The following is an 18,432-nucleotide window of genomic DNA, read 5'->3' as shown; positions in this document are numbered from 1 at the left end:
AAACGTAATAACGTCACACTACCTCTTGGATGATACGGGCCCTTGTAAGATGAGAGTGAGATGAATTGGAATCCGATCTAGTGTTTTACACATAATAACGTCACACTACCTCTTGGATGATACAGGCCCTTGTAAGATGAGAGTGAGATGAATTGGAATCCGATCTAGTGTTTTACACGTAATAACGTCACACTACCTCTTGGATGATACGGGCCCTTGTAAGAAGAGAGTGAGATGAATTGGAATCCGATCTAGTGTTTTACACGTAATAACGTCACACTACCTCTTCGATGATACGGGCCCTTGTAAAATGAGAGTGGCATGAATTGGAATCCGATCTGTGTTTTACACGTAATAACGTCACACTACCTCTTGGATGATACGGGCCCTTGTAAGATGAGAGTGAGATGAATTGGAATCCGATCTAGTGTTTTACATGTAATAACGTCACACTACCTCTTGGATGATATGGAACTCATAGTAGAGTTCTTCACTATGACCTAATGAGGGATTTCAGCTACAATTGGGATCTGTTGAATTTTAATTAGTGTTTTATTACACCATAAATTGTTTGTGTTAACTGTTCACGTGCGACATGGGTTGAGCTACTTGAAATAATCTTTTACGCATCTTCAAACGCTTGCGGCAAACTGTGAATATATCACTTAAACAATTACAATAGCGGTCTAATGACCTTGGTTAGTATACAACAAAACGTGGATAATGTGGAGGCCTCACCTACTTGAACAGACCCGACCCGGTGTTTCTCAAGGTTCTGTCTTAGTGGTTGTGGCGCATCGGGACAGTAAATTCAACAATGTAGGATACATTAGGCCTCTCCTACTTGAACAGACCCGACCCGGTGTTTCTCAAGGTTCTGTCTCACTGGTTGTGGCGCATCGGGATAGTAAATTCAACAATGTAGGATACATTAGGCCTCTCCTACTTGAACAGACCCGACCCGGTGTTTCTCAAGGTTCTGTCTCACTGGTTGTGGCGCATCGGGATAGTAAATTCAACAATGTAGGATACATTAGGCCTCTCCTACTTGAACAGACCCGACCCGGTGTTTCTCAAGGTTCTGTCTCACTGGTTGTGGCGCATCGGGACAGTAAATTCAAACAATGTAGGATTAATTCAACAACCCGACCGGGGTGTTCTGTCTCAGGATCGGCGACATTAGGCCTCTCTAATTTGAACAGAACAGATGTGTTCTCAAGGTTCTGTCTCACTGGTTTGTGGCGCATCGGTAGGTAATTCAAACAATGTAGGATAATTAGGCCTCTGCCTATTGAACTTGAACCAGAACCCCGACCGGTGATTCTCAAGGTTCTGTCTCACTGGTTGTGGCGCATCGGCATAGTAAATTCAACAATGTATATTAGAATGTCTGTTGTCTACTTTGAATGACCTTGGATAGAATAGTTGAATACAATATGATGATAATTGTGGAGGCCTCACCTACTTGAACAGACTCGACCCGGTGTTTCTCAAGGTTCTGTCTCACTGGTTGTGGCGCATCGGCACAGTAAATTCAACAATGTATATTAGAATCTGTTGTCTACTTTGAATGACCTTGGATAGTTGAATACAATATGATGATAATGTGGAGACCTCACCTTCTTGAACAGACCGACCCGGTTGATTCTCAAGGTTCTGTCTCACTGGTTGTGGAGCATTCGGGACAGTAAATTCAACAATGTATATTAGAATCTGTTGTCTACTTTGAATGACCTTGGATAGTTGAATACAATATGATGATAATGTGAGGCCTCACCTACTTGAACAGACTGACCCCCGGTGTTTCTCAGGTTCTGTCTCACTGGTTGTGGCGCATCGGGGATAGTAAATTCAACAATGTAGGATACATTTAGGCCTCTCCTACTTGAACAGACCCGACCCGGTGATTCTCAAGGTTCTGTCTCACTGGTTGTGGCGCATCGGCACAGTAAATGTCAACAATGTATATTAGAATCTGTTGTCTACTTTGAATGACCTTGGATAGTTGAATACAATATGATTGATAATGTGGAGGCCTCACCTACTTGAACAGACTCGACCCGGTGTTTCTCAAGGTTCTGTCTCACTGGGTGTGGGCGCATCGGGACAGTAAATTTCAACAATGTATATTAGAATCTGTTGTCTACTTTGAATGACCTTGGATAGTTGAATACAATATGATGATAATGTGGAGACCTCACCTACTTGAACAGACTCGACCCCGGTGTTTCTCAAGGTTCTGTCTCACTGGTTGTGGCGCATCGGGATAGTAAAATTCAACAATGTAGGGATACATTAGGCCTCTCCTACTTGAACAGAGACCCGACCCGGTGATTCTCAAGGTTCTGTCTCACTGGAGTTGTGGCGCATCGGCACAGTAAATTCAACAATGTATATTAGAATCTGTTGTCTCTACTTTGAAATGACCTTGGATAGTTGAATACAATATGATGATAATGTGGAGGCCTCACCTACTTGAACAGACTCGACCCGGTGTTTCTCAAGGTTCTGTCTCACTGGTTTGTGGCGCATCGGGACAGTAAATTCAACAATGTATATTGAGAATCTGTTGTCTACTATGTTGAATGACCTTGGATAGTTGAATACAATATGATGATATTGTGGAGACCTCACCTACTTTGAACAGACTCGACCGGTGTTTCTCAAGGTTTCTGTCTCACTGGTTGTGGGCGCCATCGGGATAGTAAATTCAACAATGTAGGATACATTAGGCCTCTCCTACTTGAACAGACCCGAGCCCGGTGATTCTCAAGGTTCTGTCTCACTGGTTGTGGCGCATCGGCACAGTAAAATTCAACAATGTATATTAGAATCTGTTGTCTACTTTGAATGACCTTGGATAGTTGAATACAATATGATGATAATGTGGAGGCCTCACCTACTTGAAACAGACTCGACCCGGTGTTTCTCAAGGTTCTGTCTCACTGGTTGTGGCGCATCGGGACAGTAAATTCAACAATGTATATTAGAATCTGTTGTCTACTTTGAATGACCTTGGATAGTTGAATACAATATGATGATAATGTGGAGACCTCACCTACTTGAACAGACTCGACCCGGTGTTTCTCAAGGTTCTGTCTCACTGGTTGTGGCGCATCGGGATAGTAAATTCAACAATGTAGGATACATTAGGCCTCTCCTACTTGAACAGAACCCGACCCGGTGATTCTCAAGGTTCTGTCTCACTGGTTGTGGCGCATCGGGCACAGTAAATTCAACAATGTATATTAGAATCTGTTTGTCTACTTTGAATGACCTTGGATAGTTGAATACAATATGATGATAATGTGGAGACCTCACCCTACTTGAACAGACCCGACCCGGTGATTTCTCAAGGTTCTGTCTCACTGGTTGTGGCGCATCGGGACAGTAAATTCAACAATGTATATTAGAATTCTGTTGTCTACTTTTGAATGACCTTGGATAGTTGAATACTATATGATGATAATGTGGAGACCTCACCTACTTGAACAGACTCGACCGGTGTTTCTCAAGGTTTCTGTCTCACTGGTTGTGGCGCATACATCGGGATAGTAAATTCAACAATGTAGGATACATTAGGCCTCTCCTACTTGAACAGACCGACCCGGTGATTCTCAAGGTTCTGTCTCATCGGTTGTGGCGCATCGGCACAGTAAATTCAACAATGTATATTAGAATCTGTTGTCCTACTTTGAATGACCTTGGATAGTTGAATACAATATGATGATAATGTGGAGGCCTCACCTACTTGAAAACAGACTCGACCCGGTGTTTCTCAAGGTTCTGTCTCACTGGTTGTGGCGCATCGGGACAGTAAATTCAACAATGTATATTAGAATCTGTTGTTCTACTTTGAATGACCTTGGATAGTTGAATACAATATGATGATAATGTGGGAGACCTCACCTACTTGAACAGACTCGACCGGTGTTTCTCAAGGTTCTGTCTCACTGGTTGTGGCGCATCGGGATAGTAAATTCAACAATGTAGGATACATTAGGCCTCTCCTACTTGAAACAGACCCGACCTCGGTGATTCTCAAGGTTCTGTCTCACTGGTTGTGGCGCATCGGGACAGTAAATTCAACAATGTATATTAGAATCTGTTGTCTACTTTGAATGACCTTGGATAGTTGAATACAATATGATGATAATGTGGAGGCCTCACCTACTTGAACAGACTCGACCCGGTGTTTCTCAAGGTTCTGTCTCACTGGTTGTGGCGCATCGGGACAGTAAATTCAACAATGTATATTAGAATCTGTTGTCTACTTTGAATGACCTTGGATAGTTGAATACAATATGATGATAATGTGGAGACCTCACCTACTTGAACAGACTCGACCCGGTGTTTCTCAAGGTTCTGTCTCACTGGTTGTGGCGCATCAAATCAAATCAAATCAAATTCTTTATTGTTCATTGACATGATACATGCATGGAACATGGTCAGATATTATAGAACCGATTAATACTAGACAGAAGAATACAAAATCACACATTTAAATATCAGTTAAAAACAGTTTAAAATATAAAATAGTACAACTTAAACTACAAACAATCTAATCTATATCGTCCACTAGGCTGGAGCACCGCTCACCAGTAAATTCAACAATGGGGAGCGTAAATTCAACTCGGGACAGTAAATTCAACAATGTATATTAGAATCTGTTGTCTACTTTGAATGACCTTGGATAGTTGAATACAATATGATGATAATGTGGAGGCCTCACCTACTTGAACAGACCCGAGCCGGTGTTTCTCAAGGTTCTGTCTCAGTGGTTGTGGAGCATCGGCACAGTAAATTCAACAATGTATATTAGAATCTGTTGTCTACTTTGAACGACCTTGGATAGTTGAATACAATTTGATGATAATTTGGAGGCCTCTCCTACTTAAACAGAACCGACCCGGTGTTTCTCTAGGTCCTGTCTCAGTGGTTACCCGTAGTGCTCAGGTCGTTCAGCTTGATTATAAATAACAACGTCAAATTCATTATAATTAACTCATCGACGATTACAATTAGAGATATTTAGATATCAAATGTTGCTTATCTAGTTATTGAAATCACAGTGTTGTGAGATCAATATTATGTACGAATAAATAATTGACACGTTGATTTTTATGTAAAATATTTACTGAAACATTCTGTATCCTTATCTAATTTATATTCTGGCGTATGTATTGATAGAATTTGTATATGGTACTAATGTACTATCTTAATTTTCAACAACAAAGTTTGCATATTTATTATTAACGTGGCGATTTTAGAATTTTTTAACGGATTGGTTGAAAGGTCGCAGGCATGATGTGGATGGGGGATAGGAACTCTACATTCAGAACCGTATCCCGAATCTAACCAACTCTTTATTTTCCTATTCTAAGATGTATGTTTAATCTTTTTGTCGGAATAGAGACAAAAAGTGGTCCGGGCCTGGCTGAAAAATAAGTTGTGCATATCCAAGGCCCTGTCTGGTCCAGTGACTCACGTGGCAGAGCGGCAGACCTTGGACTCGAGACTCGTCACCATCCGGACTCTGATCTTGCACTATTTGTTTGTGCACGTTTTTAAAAGTTTATTTTTAGGCCTAACGGTCTTTTCAATGTTTAAGTCCGTTTTACGAGGAGTTGAACAATGTTATATAATAGTTGGCAGTTCAGAAATCAATACACGATTGTGCTGCGGATGTTATCAAACTGAGTAAGGAGAAGTTCGATTTGAACAAGTGCTCAGAAACTGATTTACGCGGCTATCTCTTAACGTCGACTTTTCATCAAACTATGTTGCCAGATTGATGCTGCAGAATTTGTTCTGTCCAAACTAGATGCAACTATACGAGACGAACCGACCGGTTTATACTATAGCATTTATAAATATGTTAGGTCCATTATAATAAATTAAACTGAGTAAAATTCCTGGACGATTACGGATTGAAGTGTTTTTGGAGTGTTTTCTTTCTAAAATGCACTCGATAATTTATTTATCATGAGAAATTTTCCCATTTAATTTTGAGTAATGTCCGGCTCAAGACATTGTACAGTGTTGGCATTTCGTTGAGGGACAGGTGAGACACAACAGGTGATGTCACTGCACTGAGGGACTTCAGCTCTGACATAACAGTTCAAGGCCCCACAGTTAGTTCATCTTGAGGGGATCGCGTCATTGTAATATACAACTTACAATCTTACAATGTTGTCTAGAAAGATGCATAGTGTATATCCCCATAATAACTACAGAAATGTTTTAATGTTCATATATTTACACTTCGTTTACTGTTGAGAAAATTTAACTCTACTAATATGGACTTTATAAAAGTTAAAATCGTGGTTTTGGAACAAAGATGTGAGGTATGCCTTTTTATTAATTAAAAAAGCTAAACAATATACCAAACATAATTGTTTTGTGTATTATTAAATTTTATCTTTATTTGTAGAATTTGAGTATCATCTGCAGTGAAACAAGGAAAGTAGTAATTTGCGAGTTTTTTTAATACTTAAGTGGCAAAGACAGTGTTTATAGCTGTGAAACGTTATGGAAAGGGAGAGCGGAAGTGTTAAACTTCAAAACAGTAAATTAATTGGTCAGTTAATTGATCGTCATCGCATTGAATTTAATTGTTTAGCACTATTAGTCACTTGCACCAAATTAAGTGTTATTGTCGCATATATACTATATATCTTTGTTTTGAAGTCAAAGCCGCCCACCACCAACCATTTGTCACTCATTACTTATTTTCCTCCTATTAGTGAAATTAATGAAATAGTGAAATGTTGTTCAAAAAATCGTAGGGAAGACTAAGACAGCTGGTTTCAAAATATCACATTCGAACTGCAGCAATCATTAGAACCTGTAATTTGTTGTGCCAGTTATTAACAGGTCTGTAACACTGATACGGTTTCCATTGGAACATTAAAGAAGATATTCTGAAGCACCACTGTTGACATCTAACATTTGCACAGTAGTCGTACCTTGCATTATCTGTTAAACATTGTGAACTGTAGGCGTAATGTTATAAATAACGCGTGAAAGTATCAATATAGGTAATAAAGCCAAGGCAACATCATCTTTAAAGTTTTATTCAAATGTAATGTGAGTTTTCCCAATGTTACATTACTTGTTGTAATAACTATATTATTTGTGGACATTTTCTATTTGGACATTTTTCTAGGATTTCTATTTGAGTCTATGTGAGATTAATCAGGTATATACTATTTCAGTATCCATGGCCAAGAGATTCAGTAGTTAAATGAAATATTGCCTTGTTTTTTGTATGAAAAAATATATAACTATATTGTCTTGGAAATCTAATTTGACAAAAAAGTTTCAACTTCAAGTTCAAATATCTTCATTTCAGTTGAAAATAAATCTACTGCATTGCAAAAGTCAGGATTACTAATTATTAATTTTTGACAACCACAGTTTTCTTCATGCAAACATACAAATATGTACATTCACCCGCCAATATTTATTTATTTGTTTATTTACCCCCAGACCCAGCTTCGAAGTCAGTCAGCCAGGGTCTTCCAGTCAAATGTCAGAAACTCGTCGACATTATGAAATGCATGTAACATTAAACAGCGTTTTAGACGATTACTTACCACCTTGAATTGAGCGTTCGGACATTCTTGATTGAGCCTGGACATCTGTTAATAAAGTTAACACCCACCTGTGAGGGTAAGTATTCATAAAACACCGTTCTGTGTCTCCTAGTTCGGTAGTTTACGCTACCTCTAGTATCATACTTGTGTATGTCTTAGTCCCTCGTTAAGGCACATTCAGACATACAGAACATTGGTGTCCCCCATATATACAGCCCGGCAGCTCAAGAATTATTTAGTTTGCAAAGCCTCTTTACACGATTCTCTGGGTTTCAATGTTGCAATGATTCTAACAGCTTTTTTTGGAGTCTGAGAGCTCTCATAAAGTCTGTGTTTACACGTGCTCCCCAAAGCACTATTCCGTAAGAGAAATGTAAATTAAGCCAAAATGTGCCATCATCAGAACCTGAGTCGGACAGTATTAAAGATCTCAAGACATGGATGCCTGAGGATAATTTGGCACATATACAAAATCGGAGTGATAATTCCATGTCAACCCCTTATCCAGGTATATTCCAAGGAATTTTGTTGTATAGACTTCTTCCAATAAGATGTCTTTTAACATCACGGTGGTGTCACTCGGTGAGTCTGAAGAGCGACAGGAAAGATTCACATCAGTTGCTTTTTTAAAATTTGTTGTCAGATTGATATTTTAGACACATTTTTTGAAATCTATAAAGGCTTGACAGTCCAAATTTGACTTCGTTTTTGAGCTGAAACAGAAAGTCGTATCAGAAACTTTTAAATGTTTCTTGGTAAAATAACAAAGTTATTGTTGCCCAAAGATGAAAAAATGTGTTGTTTTCACTCAATATTTTTGCATATGACACAAGTTTTCTTAAACACTACTAAACTTACCGTTCTATGACCTGTTTTATTCAATTTATCAGGTCAAAAACCATAAGAAATAATTGAATTCACTCTATAATCTATCTTACCAGAATTTCAGGAAGACCTCGTTCTAAATGGTGAAATCGGGGCGAAATCTTTCGCTAGCCGTAACTCGCTAACAAAGTTTTTCCGGACCCATGTTTATATACATTTTTTCATTATTTTTGCATGTAGAATGAGCTCCCAAAGTTTTTGCATATCTTCATGAATCACCCTGTATAAGTGGTTAAATTCTGATTGTCTCTACCGTGAACATTTAATTAATATTTACCTGATGTATGCCTGCGTACTTTTAAAAAATGTCATAGGACTCCATCATATTACGTCATAAGCACTTCGATTATAGAAAATTGCGTGTGAAGCCGCGGGTAAAAGCTAGTAAAACATCAATTTTACCATATTTTCGAATTAAAAGATTTTCCAGGTAACCTTTCTAATCTTTCTCTTTATATATATAAACCTTGCTCAGATTTCTACGAATATTTTACGAAAAGAATTAGCCGAATTGGTCCAATATATTGTAGCGCTTAGCAACACATTTTGCGACTCAGATTTGTACACAGCCCAGGTTCCGAGAGGGGCAGGCTGGCCGCTAGATAGGCTCTAAATTCCTGATCCCGCCCATTAATAAAATAAATCCCAAAATACAGTATAAAAAAACAATGAAATTACAACATAATATTTCCCGGTATTACACGTGGAATGTCTCGACGTTCACCCAGGAAACGTAATGCCATAATTATTTCAGCGCGTATATATTTTATGTCTTCTTCTATTTGAAAAATATCATAGGGTTCCTATGAATATTACATTACAAAATGCTTTAACTAAGTAGGCTGCACCCCTCAGTGGTGAGAATTGCGTGTAAAGCCACGGGTAACTGCTAGTTATACAATAACAGTCAACTGAGACTCATCAGTTTCCAGCTGTTTATTGTTCTCGTGTCAGCTGTTGTATAACGTCAGTGAAGATTTGTAGCTGAAGCTTTAATGTAGGAGTTGGAAAACTTGTCACTCTCTCGTCATAAGTCTGATCGGACTTCTTGCACTTAAGTGGAGGTGAGACCGGCATGAAAGGGAAAGTAGAAGAAGAAAGACCAGTCAGGAGGTGCGCTCCCCCCCCCCTAACCTAGCGACTGGGTGTTACACCAAAGCTAAGTGAAGCCGAAACTCCGATGGAAGTATAAATGAAAAATATATTAAAGCAATACGCTTCATAATTTAATTTTAAAGTTTATTTTAGCTAATAACAATGCATGGTCTTTGTAAATGATAACAGTAAAACATTAGCAAATTTATTTGTCAGCAAGATAGGTCTTCTTGCATATTAAGGTCTTTTATGAATCTAAACCACTTTGAATAAATATTTCAATATTTTCAAACAATTATAACATGTGGTAAAAAAGACCTTATTTCACATTGAAATTGTACCTTAACAAGACAAATGATGAAGTTGTCTCAATCAAGAATAAAACATTCGTGAGTATAGGAAGGCTGCTTGAGTTAAAATGCTATTAAAACGAATATGAAGTGTTTTACGAAAAGCGATCTGAACAAAAAAAATCAAAACCTAGATAATTGAGCCTGCACCTAGATAAATATTATAATGTAAGCAACAGCAAGTGTTTTAGCTAGTAACCACCTCAAAATTGGTTCTATACATATTTAAATTTGAATACATGAATTCATCATGTTTCCTTGTAATATAAATTAGTTACTTAATTCAAATATAATATAATAAAAAAACGAAAAATTAACAAAATGTAATTAGTATGAAAACTAATTCACCTGGACTTCCTCTAATAATGAGCATATGTATTTATGAAAACTTGATTTATATTTCTTTACTAACAGAATCACATTATAATTATAATTATGGAAAATGTACGGTTTTACTTTACATTTTAAAATATACAATTTTGTACACATTTCTGAAACATTCAGAAATTTAAAAACTTGTATGTTCTGTAACCAGGCAGATGGTTTTGGCAGACCTGTTTAAATTGAAAGTTAGTTTTCTTGTACATAAAATATTAGATTATGTATCGTGAATTATATAATATTTTATCACTTACACTATCACGCCATATTTTACAGTGTATTGACAATAACACACAAGTATTTACTTCTTACTGAGACGATATTTACCGAGCAGTTGCTAGGGTTGTGACTGCTCTTCTATAAGTTCAACCAAATACAGTGAGTGACTCTTGAACTTAGTCAGCTACCCAATTTATATACAATTTATTTTGGAATTTATCCGTAAACATTTTGATAAAACCCATACAATGTTCACTATATAAAATCATATATAATTTAATACATACCTTTTATATGAAACAGTGTTAGTTTGTTGTTAATTAAAAAACCCCGAGTAAGTAGGTTTATCGCCTAATTTTCAAACAACCAATAATACGAAAACTAGGAGTTTTAATATAATTCTTTCTCAACTAGATTGAGCCTTTCCAATTCTAGTAGAGTTGAGAAGTTGACTCCTAGTTGTGAGTCGGGCCACTTATTTATAGTGCACGTGTAACTTCTCTGTCCAACCCATTGTTATTTTCAGAGCAATCCACCTGATTTGTGTACTATTCTGCACAAGGTTTGCTGTTTACAGTTCCCCAGAAATTGTGCTGTTGGAAAAGGCATTGTAGTGTATGATTCCGTCCGATTATTTATTTATTCTTTTTACAGAGGACTCACTGTAGTCGGTCACCTGTACCGAAGGTTGATGGTAGGCTTAGTAATTGAATCACGTGGTCTGAGGTTAAGGACTGCCGATGGTCTTGAGCTGCCTGAAGGCTCCACCAGAGACAAAAAGTACCAAATGAAATTTCACGTTCAATATTTTAAAGTGGTTCATTAAACAATTCAGTTCTCGTGTGCACTAAAAGGCACTGGACTTTTCAATGAACTACATGTGTAGTCGACTATAAATTGCTGATATTGTCTAATAGACATCTTATTTATCCACAGTCTTATGTAACACGTGTACTCATATCTGAATCATTTCTTCATTTTTTTCATAAGTTAGTCATTGAGACTTGGGGAATGTCTAATTATAATGGTATTATGTGTACGCTTTTATTACTCTATTATTATTGTTGTTAATTATTACAAAAATAAGTTTTAAAATTAAAACGTTAAATTATAAAGAATGGGAGAATTGACTTATTTTGCAAAATAATCTCAAAGGACGGTTGAAGCCCTCCCTTTAAAATGAGATATCTTAAAACTCTAAAACCAAGTACAAGAGCAAAATTGGTTAAAATTGTTGTTCCACTGGACTCTGTGTCCTGACCTGTGTGGTTGTTGTTGCAGCGAGAGAGTGGAGATGCCGGTGGCTGAGCCCGTCCTGGAGAGTCAGGCCCTGCGGTACTACAGGCTGTCCCTCATGTAAGTACATTGTGTAACCTATATACTAGTATATTCAATATTCATTCTATTTTCACTCCGAATCGAACATTAGAGTCACATGAATATCTCTATTGGTTCGTCCATTCTGCAAAAGATATGTTTGTTAAACTGATTATCTAAGTTTTCTGGTTCACGCCGCCTGTGTCGAAACATTGCTCACACGGATGTCATGGCGAGTTTCTTCAACAGTTACGTCGCCGAAATATTTATTAATTCAATTGTATCAGCACTGTTTCGACGCGCTATGGACTGGAAAACTTATGGTACCTATCTTATACAATGTAAGAACGCTTCTTCCTAATGTAAATCAATAATCAATCCTTGATCAAACCATCTTTAAATGTAATTTTCTTCTCGGTGGTTTATATATGATTCTGATGAACTTTTTTAAGAACATGGTTAAATTTGTACGGCTGTACATAATGCATAGCTAAATAATAAATATAACAACATGGCTTTCTAATGAGAAATTTTAATATGATTGTAGTAATGTGGATGATGACAAATTAAGGAGATATTGTAACACTACATAAATATTTTATACATTTATCGTATTTTATGAACACGCATTTAATAAAATGTGAAGATTTTCAATTCTTATTTTTGGGTTTTTTTAAAAGAATATTGTTTCTTGGATATGGCGTCAATAATGCAACCTACCTTCTGCAGAAGACCCTTTATCTCTACACTTTAATTTATCCAAGTAACCTTAATTATAGGCAGGCCGTGCTTCGAGGTCTAGGTTGACTGAAATATATTAAAGTTGAACATATTACCGTTATTTTTGTGACTGTAGCTTTGTTCTACAATTGCCGGATAGCCAGAGTTTGGCTTTATCTCTGTCCCTGAAGTGATCTGTGTGCCAAACTATTACTGTCAATTTGCTCCAGACTCATTCATCATATAAATATCTTCAGCCTGCATTATATTGAGCGACCGTTAAAATATATTGCTGGTAGCCATATCTCTTTCCACGAAGTGATCTTTGTCCAACTATTTCTAAAAACCGGACCAGCCCAATGAGACCGAACTGGATTTACAAGGTTGTTGGCTTCTGTATTGCTTCTTCCTAGTTGGGAATAAAATACTTAAAGGACTCTTACTTTTAATCGTGCTGAGGAACTCACGCCAGCAGAGTAATGTTAGTTAGTTGTAGGTACATTGTAGTTTCAATTTTATATTATAAAACGATGCATATATTTTCCCTATACGTGGCATTTGAAGTGCAGATTTTGTTTTAAAACTAGGAAATACAGCGTTGTCTTTATTATATTATTATAAAAATAGAAATTATCATAAGACATCAAATTCCTCATAATTTGATCTAGTAACCTTAAGTAATACTCAAATGCTATGAAATGACAGGGATTTTTGTAATACATTTAAGTACCGGTTCCTATCACTTTAATATCAAAATTATTTTCAGATGTACGAGAAAATAGCAGTGACAATCTGATTTATTTCATTTTGAATATTTTGAATGTTTATATCAGTCAAACGTAGTTTTGAAGGTCATACTTATCTAGTAGTAGAGTGTAAAATATTCATATTCAACAAACCCTGTTTGTGGTTAAGTGTTTAGGTCATAGGATGTAGTTTCTTCGTATAAAATAAAAAGTCCTATAAACATAGTTTCTAAATGCTTTGTTTTATGTCTGTCTGTGTATTTTCTTAAAACAAATATAACTGATAAACAGTTTTAATGTTAATTATTTAGCAATGTGTATTAACACCTCCATTGCGGTTCTAAACTGAGTGAGATCAACACTCCTCCTCATATTCTGAGTGGTAAGGCCTCTGCCGCAGTCAACTTATTAACCTGACTATAGTAAGTCACCTGTTATAGTTTAAGCGTAAGCTTTCATTAGGGTCAAAATGGCGGGTGCTGTTTGATATGACGTTTAATATGACACGATCTTTAATTTGTTATGACAGGACAATAAATCCGTAAGATAAGCAGTTTTATTGTTTGTAGAATTCATAGCTTACTTTACTAGGCACTGATAAAATAGTAGTATATCCTCTCATCACAAATCGACAAAACGTTATATGAAAGTACCAAAGCAGAGGTATGCAATAGCGATATAACCTACACGGCGCCCAAACTACTTTACGTAACAAGTGTACGTTACCGTGAAAATTCCTTTAATGTGCAGCAGAAACCGACTCCGAGTGGATCACGGTGAATTGCGTGTATGGTGTATCAAACAACGTTACGCAGTCCCAGTCAAGCTGCTACGCGTAGGAGGGAGAGGGGGAAGAGAGAGGGAGAGGGGGAGAGAGAGTGAGAGGGGGGGGAGAGAGAGATTTCTTTATTAGTAAAAAGGCGAAGTTAGGACCTCATGGTCCTTTCTTAAACTTAACCCTTATTCTATTTACAGAGCGAATTCTTTTCTTACTTTGAAAGATATTACAACAAAAATTTTAAACTTTAACCAAAACTACTATAAATCATATAATATTTTGTTTATTCACATATTTTATTTGACACACTCAATTAAAAATATGATACACCATTTTCCATTTAAAAAACCTACTAATTGACATCCACTCTTAACACTACCCCATACATACATCTTACACGCACCACAAGCGCGCGCACACGTAAAGGTCAGTTGCCCTTGGGCTCGGCGGCCACGGACATCCGCTCCAAGAACTGTCCGATCACGGTTGACTCGAAACCCGCCCGACTTTCCAATGATTTAATGGTTTCTGGTAAGAAGGGAGGGAGAGAGTATTGGGGGACTCTTTATCCTAAAATCTATCCTAAACATTTTTGAAGAAATACAAATCGGCGACAAAATCATTAAACTTACCAAATCCTGTGGCGTTAAATCGGAATAGGAGGTTGTTATTGGAACTCTCAATTTTGAATTGTGCCACTTTTAAACAAGTAACGTCTTCATCTGTAACGTAATTTCCCCACATTTCGTTGTTGCCGTTCCTAACAATCTGCCCATGCCAACAACAGAGCGGAAGAAATGTGACATGACAGCCATACAACAACCTTGCGTAACCTTACATAAGGCAGTCACTGGGCTACCAACCGCCGCGCGCCGCATTAGTGCCGTAACAGTATTGTACTCGTACACTGCTCTCGGATTGTGCACAGTTCAGATTTCATGATTCGGATTATCATTAACATATTTAACTTTTTATGATTTAAAATTAGAAAGTGGTTATAGTTATGAAAAAGCTATAATGTTTAAATATTATTATTAAAAGTATTATTATTTTATAAATTCTAATTGGTTATTTGTTTAGCTAACGTTATGTTTCAAAACTTTCGTACTGTTTCTTATTTTGATTCGTTATGTTTCTTAATGACGTTTCTAAACATAACAATCTTTTCTACACCTTAAAAAGCTACAAATAGAACGACGAGGGTAAAAATAAATAACCTTTGTTCCATTCAACTTGGTATGGTGACGTGGGATAGGGTGCTAAATAAGTGTGAAATATACGCAGTGGCAGCTTATCGTCTACGTCGTCGATTGAACCAACCCACCAGGTGAAATGTAAAGTTTTACTGAATATATTAACAATAATATCTATATGTGTATATACGAACCCCAACAGGAGAAACATTTTAAACTCGTTCAAATCTAAGATTTTTAAAGACAATTGACATGTTATGAGCACGTCATATTTACATTAGTCTAACTGGAACAAGGCTCGCAGAATAAACAACAGTACAAAAAAATCACATATAGAATCTTTACGTTGATACAGTGCTTAATTGTATTTGGCATTATTTCCAGGGAAAATGTTTTAAGTTTACGTTTTTAAAGGTAAGATCTGAATTTGCATCTTCAGTGTCAGTTGACAAGGCATTATAAAATTCCACGAGAAGGTAATAAGGTATTTTGTGATACCATTTTACCGTGGTGTAAATTGCCAGCAATGTCGTGCTTTTCATATTATAATAGTTCGTAATATAGTACGAGTTATAAAACCCACTCACAGTGAAGAGTCAAGTGCTCTTTCTAAAAAAACATAATGTAGCACCCTCTAAGCTCGCAAGTGTCAGGATATTAAGTGGGTATTAAATGGGCTCTGTAGAACTCTCGGCTGTTAAGCTTTAAAACTGGTTTAATACACTATTTCTGCGTTCTAAAAATTCAAATAATATGCTTGATGTTTGAGATTACACAAATATTACCCCATACCTTAGTATGGTTCTACGTTGCATGAGTATATGGCGAGGAACTCGCGAAGACTACAGAAATAGGAGAAGCTGTTAAGAGCAAATCATTCGAAACAAAGACGCCGACAAACGTGTTCTGCATGGCAGTTCCATCTGGGAGACTACGTAAAGATCCATAAGGATGGTGGAAAAGTGATAATTTGAAGGACTATCGTTAGGGAGAATATTGGGGTCGGTCGGTGTTCATAGGTGATCCACTTATACTACAACAAAAGTGTGTATAAGTCTTCAAGAATTTTCACGGTAACGTACACTTGTTACGTAAAGTAGTTTGGGCGCCGTGTAGGTTATATCGCTATTGCATACCTCTGTTTTGGTACTTTCATACAACGTTTTGTCGATTTGTGATGAGAGGATATACTACTATTTTATCTGTGCCTAGTAAAGTAAGCTATGAATTTTACAAACAATAAAACTGCTTATCTTACGTATTTATTGTCCTGTCATAACAAATTAAAGATCGTGTCATATTAAACGTCATATCAGACTGGCTGCGCTGCAGGTATATCATTATAAAAAAAGACAAAAGGCAAAACCATTGTATCATTCCTTGCTACTTAATTTTGCTACCTGGATGACTACAGAAAAGGACAATGATAACTGAAACGTACAATAATTAGCATACATGACCATTTGGCTCTGGTGGATGTGTAATGGAAGATCATTCATGTAGATCACAAAAAGTATGGTCCAAGAATGGAGCCCTGAGGGACTCCAGACTGAGAAACTTAAAATAAACAAAGGAGTTCCTATGACCTTAGCCTTGTCGTTGTATATGATATGGATTTGTTTGTGATGTTTAAAAACTGCTCAATTTACAACATGATAATACATAACATAACAATACTGTGTGGTCATTGACTTATCAGTATCTTATTTAGTCCTAAAATATAAAACTATGTAGGCATTTTCATTTATTGTAAGATTATTATCATTTTAACTTGTAATAACCAGATTTTACAAGAAGTGGCGTGATTTGCTAGGTGCAATACACACACTAAAAGTATCCAACGTAGACAAAATGTGTTTTTCATTTTTGTATGAGTGGAAGGTTAAATGTTATGTACTTTTACTGCTTATAAGTGCCAATCTTCATTATAAAATTGCATGGGAGTATTAAAAATTGTTTAATTTCCATCTATCATAATAATTGGAGTATCACGCTTTCTAGGATATTTTTGGTTTAGTGTAACGAAGCCTATCCCTTCAGTTGTTAATGACGAAATCCGAGTTCTGTTTGCGTGTACTCACGATAACCGTCGAACAAGCTGACCGAGCGAGAGGGTTGGGATTTGGCGTGAAACTCCTCTACTACGTCTTCATCGGTATTCAAACTAGAAAAAAACCGGTCCTTTGGGAGTCATGATTTCTATATATCAAGGAGGTGACTCTGGTTACGATGGTCTCATTTGTAACCCTATTGAAATCAATAAAAATGTTGAATAAATCAGTTAATACACAGAGTATATTTTCATGATTAATTACATTTGGATATTTTTTTACACATTTGATGAAGTTACTTTGTTGGAATAGTAAGTTTCATAAAGCTTAGCATAAAGAATAAAGATATAGAGTTGCATGTCCGTATTAAAATGGCCTGTGGTGACCACCTTGATTTTAACTCAATTAGAGCAATGTTAAAGGCTTTATTTTGAGTCGTAGATTTCCGGAGGCATATCATTTTAAATACACATTAAAACGCTTTTTTAGTTTTTCGATATTTTTATTGGTTATTCTTAAAAATCTCAAAATCGGCATATATCGTCATTTTAAAACTAAAAACTAAAAAGCGTTTGGATGCGTATTAACAAGCTCTTCAAAATGAGATATCTCCCGAAAAGCTTCGATCAAAAACAAGGGCGTAAAAGTGCAAGTGGGGTTGTATCACTGTTCTTATGAGAAAAACTTAAGGTCGTTTCTATATTTTCTCTACTCTTAAAAGTCGAGTAAAATTTTTATTATCACACGCTCTTGCGTTGTAGCATCCTTTCCAGCTCAGCGTAAAAGCAACATCTAATTTCTGGTATTGACTATATGATGCTAATTTAAAATGCATCAATATTACGTTTATTCTCATACAACATTTAAATAGTGATGAATTTGGTGTAGACATGTCATTACAATGTAATAGTAAGATAATGTGCTGCCAAAAAATGCTTAATATAATCTCGTGGTGTAGAACATATTAAATAAATGAATAATTATGGAATGTGAATAAATCACACTAACAGTTTAATGATGAAATAGGTAAATAGCGTAAATGATGACAAACACGACGCTTCCTACTTACATTCATGATTTATCTAGTAATGGGAATTAG

At 36.4% G+C, this 18,432-nt stretch overlaps 1 protein-coding gene across 1 annotated transcript in view; it reads left to right on the top strand.

The window, feature by feature from the left end:
- The window catches only part of LOC124375176 (protein SERAC1), a 70,728-nt gene that overhangs the window by 9,096 nt on the left and 43,200 nt on the right, over nucleotides 1–18,432 (top strand). The window contains exon 2 of the mRNA XM_046833288.1: nucleotides 11,810–11,884. Within this exon, the coding sequence (XP_046689244.1) occupies nucleotides 11,810–11,884 (75 nt within the window). The remainder of the gene's footprint in view (nucleotides 1–11,809; nucleotides 11,885–18,432) is intronic.

Source organism: Homalodisca vitripennis, chromosome 1, assembly GCF_021130785.1.
Source record: "Homalodisca vitripennis isolate AUS2020 chromosome 1, UT_GWSS_2.1, whole genome shotgun sequence".
Classification (NCBI taxonomy): Eukaryota; Metazoa; Arthropoda; class Insecta; order Hemiptera; family Cicadellidae; genus Homalodisca; species Homalodisca vitripennis.
Note: the sequence above shows the minus strand (reverse complement) of the source record. Positions and strands in the feature narration are given on the sequence as shown.